At 27.5% G+C, this 10,000-nt stretch overlaps 1 protein-coding gene across 5 annotated transcripts in view; it reads left to right on the forward strand.

Annotated features, from left to right (window-relative positions):
* LOC127070340 (microphthalmia-associated transcription factor) overlaps positions 1-10,000 on the forward strand; it is a 136,048-nt gene that overhangs the window by 113,315 nt on the left and 12,733 nt on the right. For 3 of the 5 annotated variants that reach the window (XM_051008171.1, XM_051008172.1, XM_051008168.1), the window contains exon 7: positions 8,813-9,098. In XM_051008171.1, coding sequence (XP_050864128.1) covers positions 8,813-9,098 — 286 coding nt within the window. The remainder of the gene's footprint in view (positions 1-8,812; positions 9,099-10,000) is intronic. The other 2 variants (XM_051008169.1, XM_051008170.1) reach the window with 2 other exon arrangements.

Below are 10,000 nucleotides of genomic sequence, written 5' to 3' on the forward strand. Positions count from 1 at the left end.
GTAGAGAAGAAATGGTAATTTAAATGCGATACGAGTGAAATGGACTCGGGAGGTTTTGCATTACCGGGGCTATTCAATATCTTTCTTTCTTTATAAAATAGAAGAAGTCTTGTGTAATGGAAACATTAATACGAGAGAAAATTTTCATGTCATTTCACGTGCGTACGTGTATTATTATTATTATTATTATTATTATTATTATTATTATTATTATTATTATTATTATTATTTTTCCATTTGAATTCCATATTAAAAAACAGAAACAAAAAAAGGAAAAAAAACTGAAGATAAAGATAGAAATCAAATAAAAGAAAAAAAAAGAAAGAAAGAAAGAAAGAGAAAAAGAATACCAAGTAAGACGGATATTACATTGATATAAAATGAAATGAAATATCGCATCGATTATGTTACTCCAAATATTTCTCTACTATTTGTACAATTTTCTCATTATTATTTATCTTGCATGCGTTCTATTTTACGCGTGCGCGCGCGTGTGTGTATGCTTATACGTGTGTGTCAAATACGTAAAGCAACGAGGGTGTATATGTAACGGGTGATACTATTTATTGTAACTTTCGTGGCAAGCTTTATGTTGGATAAACGTACATAGAACCTGGTCTTGTAATATTACATTGGTAACCACACGTTTCAGTCGTTTTCGAAGTTCAACTGTTCGAAGAGAAAAGTCCTTTGTAGGGAACCATCGTGTTTTGTAAAGCAGAGAGTGAAAGAGAGAAATACAGAAAGTGAGAGAGTGTGTGTGTGAGAGAGAGAGAGAGACAGAGAGAGAGAGGATTTCAGAACTCACAAATACTTTGGAATTTCGTGATTCGAACGAGAATTGGAGAAACTGATGAATACACAAGTAAGTGTATGTGGTATTTAAACTTTACTTCCTTCCTTCCTTCCTTCCTTCCTTTCTACCTTCCTTCGTTTCTTTCTTTCTTCTCTTTTTTTTCTTTTTTTTTTTTGTTGGTATTTACATTGGTCGATCGTTTGATCAGAGTTTGAGATATCGAAGTCCGACTTCTTCCGATCGGAGGATGTTGTTTAGAATGTTAATGAAAAAGGAAAAGGATTTTCCAATTGAATCGTTAAATAATTTTCTATCGAATATTTGTTGTTTTCTATCGGTGATATGATGTGTTGGATTGGTAGGACGTTATGAGAAATTTGAAATGTCGACAAATTTTAAGTTTGGCTTTTATAATAGATGTATTTAGTTGATTTTGATGGATGAGATATAGGTTTGTAGTGTGAGAATTTATTTGATTGAGAATATTGCTTGTTAAAAGTGTATGTAATGATTTCGTGGATTGGGAAAGTAAGGATGTGGGAAAGTGAGGAATATGAATTTGTGAATGAAGAAATTTTAACTATGAAATGATATGTATGTATATGTATGTATAAATATACATATATATATATATGTTTTTATATGTAATTAATATTTTTATTAACTTATACTTATAATTCCATATTATTAAAAATTATCGGATATATCATTTAATTTAGTTTAGATATATGTACAAATATGTAATATATGTATAATATATATATATTATTTTTATTCACATAAATCCATTAATAATATTCACGTTAATTTACTTAATTATTAATTATCATATTTTATAAAAAAAGTTTCATATTTCATTACTTTACGTTATTATTATATATTACATACATATTATTATTTTCATAATATTATTTTCAATATTTACACTTATTTATTTATGATTATTATATTTTTATATTATTATTTCCATATTATATATTTTACATATACATATATCACATACATATATATATATATATATATATATTTATATTTATATACATATATGTATCTTCTTTATACGTGTGGAATTATTTTGCTTAAAGATTTAGATTGAGTTAAATGTATTTGATTTCTCGATTCACATCGAAGCAAAACGAGAGGATTATCGTTTTTCAGAGGATTTGGTATGAGAGATACATGCTATATACGTGGACGACCGACGTGATGATGAATGTCGACTCATAATAGGCTCTTCTGCTGTCGACTCTCACGGGAGGGTAGGCAGATTTCAGGCGACAAATCGATAGGAAGATGCTATCGTAAATCAACGTCCTTTCGCCTATCACTCGTCCTATCTTTCGAAAAAAAAAAGAGAGGAACAAAAAAACAAAAAGTAGTAAAAAAAAAAGAGTACAACGAATACGAATAGCGAGAAGATACCGATCGAACAAAACGTTCGCTTATAAATCGTAAAATTTTTTATTAAAAAGAAAAAAAAAAAAGAAACAATTATAACCAATTCCATCCATAATCTTAATTCTTTTGAGAAACTCCGTGAAAGAAAAAATCTTCCAACGAATCGATCGACTATCTAACAACGAAATTTGCTGTAGGATAAATGACGATGATTAACAAAAAAATATATATATATACATATATATAGAAACAAAAAATCGAAAGCATTGTCGACGATTCCTTAAAACCCTCTTAAACGCTCGTATGAAAATCTTACGAGTTCGTAGTCTCGTAGAAAAGAAAGAAAAAAAAGATAAATAAAAAATAAAAAAGAAACAAAAAAAAAAAATTTCTAAAAACTTTAGTCATCCTCGTAATAACGTTTTAAAGTAGAGACGAAAGAACTACACTTCGAAGTTAGCTTTGCAGTCAAAGCGCAAGAGAGTTCGCGCTTGTTCCGAGTCGAGAGTCGCGATTGAATTCCAATTTGTGCGTGCTTGAAATCCTAAGCGAGAAAATGGCTAGAGAAAAAAAGAGAGAGAGAGAGAGAGAGAGAGAGAGAGAGAGAGACTGACTTCGTGTGCGATCTATCGAAGAAATTTTACGAAGACGCACGTGAATAATGTCGCTTTCATTTAGAAATTGTTGTTTTTTTCTTTTTGTTTTTCTTTCTTTTTTTTTTTTTTGTTACTTGTGAAAAAGAAAAAGAGAAAGAAAAAGAAACAAGAAGGTTCTTAATCGAACGATCTTAATCAAAAACACATGGGACAAGCTTGACTAGCTTGACTATAAGTGGAATTAGAAATGAAGGATATCGAAAAATTGGAAGCATTTGTTTGAATTAGAAATTCGAGATTAACGCGTCTCGATTTGTCATATAATACGCGATAATATTAATAATGAAGTTGAAGGTAAAAGAATTTCGAATTGGATATGATGTGATTATGTCGAATGACCGTGATTTAATTTCATATGATTTTATTAATCAATCCTCATTTTTAAATCTTCTTTTTTTTTTTTTTTTTCTTTGAAACATTCAAAATAATCCATTAGTAGAAAATTAATATCGATGTGCTTCTTCTGCTTCTTTTTTTTTTAATATATATATATTTTTTTTTTAATGACCGCAATAATTTACAGAAAATTGTTTAACATCGTTAAACGCGATTAAAAAAAAGACCTGTTGTTTCCTTTTTTTTTCTCAAGAAATTTTTTCTTTCTCTTCGTCTTTTTTTTTTTTTTTTCTTTTTTATTCCTTCTTTCCCCCCTTATAGAGAAAGTTACAAAATAATGAGTAAAAATGTGTTCAATGTATAAATTTATTATTTATTAAGCTTCGAATGTTCCCGGTTGTTCTGTTAGGTCCTGCATTCTTCTTTGGCGTACATTCAACGTACGAATGTAATGGAATTTTCAACGAGATATTCCAACCTAACTTCGTGGATAATAACAGTTATAATAATTGAACGCAGAGAAACCTTCTAGAAGCTTTGAATTTACTCCAAACTAAAAGCATCTTCGCTATCAATTCGTTTATTGACTTTTTATATACAAATATTTCTCTCTCCCTCTTTTTCTCTTTCTCTGTGTGTGTGTGTGTGTGTGTGTGGGTGTGGGTGTGGGTGTGGGTATGTGTGTGTCGTAATTTCCATACTTCGAATCTAAAAGATCGATAGCTCGAATTTACCGTAAAGTTCAAACTCGTTATTACGATTTCCTTTCGCTTTGATAAATATGAGAATAAATTTTCGACGACCAGTTCTTGAAATTAATGCGAGTCGTGTAAATATAGAGAAACACACACACACGTATAAGCGTACACGTAAAAGCAAAATTTTGTTATTTTGTCAGACTTGTTCCGATATCGTTTATATTCGAGATCGAAATTTATTTATTCGTTCGTTCGTTTGTTTGTTTGTTTGTTTTCTCTATTTCGTACGATCAACTTGTCTTTCGTTTGAATCTTATAAAAAAATAAAAAAAAAGGTTACGTTGTTAATATATTATTTTGATTAATTGTCGATTAATTCTTCTACGATTAAATTATATTCGTTCCGTTTCTTTTTTTTTTTTTTTATCAGTTTTATTATTTACGATATGGATGTATAACTTTCGTTAGATTAATTTTGTATAATTATTTACTTTATTTTAAATAAACGGAATAAAATTTATACGAGAATAATGATTTTTATGATTACGTTATAGTTACGTACTTTTTGTTACTAGAGAAAAGAGAGAGATTTTATTTGTTGACAAAAAAATTATTAACAAAATCGATTTTGTCGCTTTAAACAAATTTTGTCGATTTAAACAAATAAAGAATAAATTACACTTGTAAACGGTGGTTCTTTCATGTCTCTATGATTTTTCGTTTCGGAGATATCGTCTTTCAAAGATTTCTTTTTTTATTTGTTTAAAAAAAAATTATTAACAAAATCGATTTTATCGCGATATTTAAACAAATAAAGAATAAATTACACTTGTAAACGGTGGTTCTTTCATGTCTCTACGATTTTTCGTTTCGGAGATATCGTCTTTCAAAGATTTCTTTTTTTATTTGTTTAAAAAAAAATTATTAACAAAATTGATTTTATCGCGTTATTTAAACAAATAAAAAATAAATTACCGTTGTAAACAGTGATTCTTTCATGTCTCTATGATTTTTCGTTTCGGAGATATCTTTTAAAGATTTCTTTTTTATTTGTTTAAAAAAAAATTATTAACAAAATTGATTTTATCGCGTTATTTAAACAAATAAAAAATAAATTACCGTTGTAAACAGTGATTCTTTCATGTCTCTATGATTTTTCGTTTCGGAGATATCTTTTAAAGATTTCTTTTTTATTTGTTTAAAAAAAAATTATTAACAAAATTGATTTTATCGCGTTATTTAAACAAATAAAGAATAAATTACACTTGTAAACGGTGGTTCTTTCATGTCTCTACGATTTTTCGTTTCGGAGATATCGTCTTTTAAAGATTTCATTCATATACCTGTTTCGTAGTAATAATATAGTAATAGTAACTCGATCAGCTGATACTCGTAAATTCTTAGAATTTATGTAGGTCACTGTGTCACTGTGTCACTGTGCTAATTTGAATGAAATTATATAGGTCATTGGGTCAACATAAATTTCATTCTTTTCATGTGAATATCTCTGGAAGTAAAAGTCGTAGAGATTTGAATCAAATATCATTTTAAAGGGCAGATTTTCATTATTTTTTTAACGTGTTAATAATTAGTTAATTAACAATTTGTTATAAACAATTTGTTATAAACAAATTTTTTTTACAAACTAAATTTTTTTTTTTTATAAAAAGGAGAGGATTTGAATCAATTGTTTAAATTATATAAATTAATGAATAATTATTAAACAATTTATTTATTTATGTTTTTGTCGAAATCGAGGAAAGTGATATTTCTATAACGAATATCTCTAAAAGTAAATGTAATAAATACGGAGATTTGAATGAAGTATTTTCAAAGACAGATTTTCATTATTTTTCAAACGTATTGTTAATAATTAATTAACAAATTGTTTATAACAATTTGTTATAAACAAATTTTTACAAATTAAATTTTTTCTAAAGAAAAAATGTAGATACCTCATTGATTTATGAAATTACATAAATTAATAAATACTTAATAAACAAATTACTATTTTAATAAAGGAACAATTTCTTTATAACTAACTAATAATTTATGCGTATTAAAGTTCGCAGAGATTCTAAATCGAATAAATCATTTTAAAGAATTTTCTCTCTTTTTCCTTTTTCTCTCTACGTATTGTTAATAATTAATTAACAATTTGTTATAAACAAATTCTTACGAACTAAATTCATTTTATTTTACCAATGAAAAAAAATAAGAATTCGAATTGCTATTGATTCATAAAATTATACATAAATCGATGTCTTTATCATCTTCTTTTTTTTTTGAATATCGAAATTAATTGCATCGATCAATGCATACGATCGAAAACGTATGATATCATTTGAAAGAACACATGTGTTTTAATTAATTAATTAACTATATTATCTATACTCTATAATTATATATTAAATCTATACATATTATCTATAAAAAAGAATTATTATTATGACTTTTTCCTTAAATATAATAATCTCCACGTATCGTACAATTTACGTTAACAAAAGTAGTAACAATAGTAATGTTAAGTATTACCATAAATTCTAAATGATAAAATTTGTTCATATATATTAAAAAAAGAGAGGAAAAAAAGAAAAAAGAAAATAAATAAATAAATAAATAAATAAATAAATGAACCAATAAATAAACAAAAACGAGAGAGAATAGCCTGTAACAGTAATAAATTAACGGGAAACGTATTTGCTCTTATCGCGAAAGAGTTTATCAAAAGTGACAACAATATTATTCGAGGGATCAATCACAGAAATTAAAAAAAAAAAAAAAAAAAAAGGAAAAGAATAAAAAATATAATAAAAAGAAAATAAAAAAGTGAAAGAAAACAAAAAAATCAAGTATCAATAAAAGAGATGGCGAACAAAAAGAATTCTCACGTATCGAGCAAAAAATAGTTTTTGTTCAGACATTTACGAAAAAATGTTGAGAATCGTTTTGAGATTTTCTGAGTATCTAAAGTATACGAGGAAAAGAGAAAGAGAAAAAGAAAGACAGAAAGAAAGAGAGAAGGAGACAGAGAGAGATAGACAGAGAGAGAGAGAGAGAGAGAGAGAGAGAGAGAGAGAGAGAGAGAGAGAGATAAATATACATACAATACATATTATAATATATATAATAATAATAATATATATCATATAAAATATATATTATATAATACTATTATATATATATATATATATATATATATATATATATATATATATATATAAAGAGAAAGAGAAAGAGAGAATAAGAGGAAGAAGAACCGTAAAGGAGAGAAGCAATCGCGTATTATGGAAATTCTTTGGGATCTTCGCACGAAAAGAAAAAAAAAAAAGAAGAAAAAGAAAAAGAAGAAGAAAAAGAAAAAAAAGAAGAAGAAGAAGAAGAAGAAGGTGCCCGACGAATTATCGTTCTCGGCTTGCTGATATTCCACGTGAATTCCCACAAGGTATTCTCCATCTCGAGAAAAAGGTTTCTCAAAAAAGTCGGGGGAAGGCTGCGTCACTCCTACGAGCGTAATATCGTCCGCATTACGCTTCAGACCACTACTACTCCCACCACCACCACTACTACTACTACTATTACTACTACTACTACTACTACTACTACTACTACTACTACTCGTCGACCCACTCGTTCGCCATCTTCCTCCCTCCTCCTCCTCCTCCTCCTCCTCCTACCTATTCACCTCCCAACAACTTCCTCCTTCTCTATCTCCTATCATCCTCCTCCTCTCTTCTCCTTTCCCATCTTTTGGAACTTTTGGAATCCCATGTAGAATCTGGCCGCGAGAAATCGAAGTCGAAGGAGTATCGTGCATCGCATTTTAATAAAGATCCATTTCAAACTTTTCTCTCCTGACATTGTCTGTCCTTTTTCTTTATTTCTTTCCTTCTTTCTTTCTTTCTTTTTTTCTTTCTTTCTTTCTTTCTTTCTTTCTTCTTTCTTTCTGTTATTTTTTGTTTCTTTTTTATTGTTTTTTTTTTTTTTTTTCTTAAGGAATGGAGTGGATGGGATGACGAGATAGGTGGGTGGGAAAAACGAGTAGATGGTGAATGAGTTGAATGGTGAACCTTTTTTTTAAATCATTTTCCATTTCGTGAAAATTATTTTTTCGGAATGTTATAGATCACCTCAAGTGTAATTTCGAGATTTGAAACGATCTTGAATTCTTTTATTCTTGAATTCTCTATCTTTCTTTTAATGATTTTTTCTTTTCTTTCTTTTCTTTTCTTTGTTTTTTTTTTTTTTTTTTTTGATTGTTACTATTGTATTTTTTCTCTCTCTATTTGTTTCTTTCGTTAGTTTTGATAATGAGAGATAAAGAGGGAATGATATTTTTGTTTCGTTTTTGATCATAGCATTGTATTTTATTTTACTTTATTTCGTTTTATTTATCTTTTCTATTTTTTCTATAATCGAAATTTATTGGAACGTGTAATAAAATCTGGGATATAATTATAATTATAATATATCTAATATAATTGTAATATTCGAGTATTCTGTATAAAAGAATGAATTTTTCATGAATAAACCATTGCAATATTTTCGTCTTTGGATGTCTCCATTTTTGTTTATCTCTGCTTTTATTCGTCTTGATAATGACAGATAAAAGGAATCAATATTTTATTTTTCATCGAGGAAAACAGCGAGTACTATTACTTCATTCTATATTTTTTATTTCTTTCTTACTTTCCTCTCTAACTCGATGAAAATTTACTTCACATTAAACGAGAACATATATTTATATACTTTATAACAAAAAAAGTATGAATGTTTTCACGATTCAAGCGCCATATTTTCTTCGTCGAATGTAATTCTTTTTTTTTTTTTTTTAATCTATAAAAAACATTTGTAATTTTTCTTTCTTTTCTCTCTCTCTCTTTCTCTCGCTAAATATCGTAAATGAATTTTTTTATCTTTTGTTTTAGATATTACGAAATCGTACGAGACGTTAGGCCAAACAAAGGAACGATCCTAAAATCTTCGGTAGAGTATATAAAATTATTGAAGAACGAACTGACCAGGATGAAACAGAACGAGTTGAGGCACAAACAATTAGAACATCAAAATCGTCGTTTACTTTTACGCGTTCAAGAATTGGAACTTCAAGCGAAGGCTCATGGACTTCCGGTTTCCGATTTCAATTGGGCATCGACTTCTGGCAGCATACTAAACACCTTTCCGAGGAGTAAGCTCGAGCAACGAAAGGTACACGTGAGTGTGGGACCCTTTCTTTGTTGATTCATAATATTTTTCTTTCGTTTTAAGAATTAAATAAATAAGAATGAAATAACGAAAATAAAATTATATAATCCGTTCATTTTGAAAGTGGTGCAAGTCCATTTTTTTTCTCGTTCATTTAAAATTAAAGATAATTCATAAAATTAAAGATTAAACATAGTTCATTAAAATTAAACGAGTTAACATATTAGTTCATTGAAAAATATAAATTAATTATGTCAAGTCTGACAATGTTTCTACCAATTCGTGTAATTGATAGTATGTAATTTGAGTAAAATAATTTACGAGTTGTAAATGAATTTATATCATTTTCACGCTTGGTCGATCGTAGAAGTCATTTAATTTCAATTATAAAAAAATTAAATATCACTCAAAGTATATTTTCTATTAATTAACAATTTTGTTTATAGATAATAACAAGAAATAAAATAGGATTAGTCTGTTTTATTTTGAACGTTAATTATATCTATATATATATCGTTAAACTTAACGTAATGATCTCGCTATTTGTGTCCTATGAAAATTGGACTTACACCACTTTTGTAATTAAATCGCTACGTAATTTCTTTTATTGGCCAATTTTAAATTGAACAGGGCATTGGCATTTTTTAAGATATTAAATATTAACCGGTAATAAATAAAAAGTTTACACTAAATTAATCACGAATTATATCCCATTTCTTTTTTTTTTTTTTTTATACAAAAATGAATTTACACCACTTTCGAAATAAACGGTCCGTATCATAAGAATGATCGTTCTTCGTATTTGCGAATGATAAAAAAAAATTTCGCGTTTTCTTTCTTTTTTTTTTTTTTTTATTTTTTTAGAAAAAAGAAACAAGAAAAACGAAGAATGTATCGTTCATGGAAATATT

Source organism: Vespula vulgaris, chromosome 18 (genome assembly GCF_905475345.1).
Source record: "Vespula vulgaris chromosome 18, iyVesVulg1.1, whole genome shotgun sequence".
Taxonomy (NCBI): domain Eukaryota; kingdom Metazoa; phylum Arthropoda; class Insecta; order Hymenoptera; family Vespidae; genus Vespula; species Vespula vulgaris.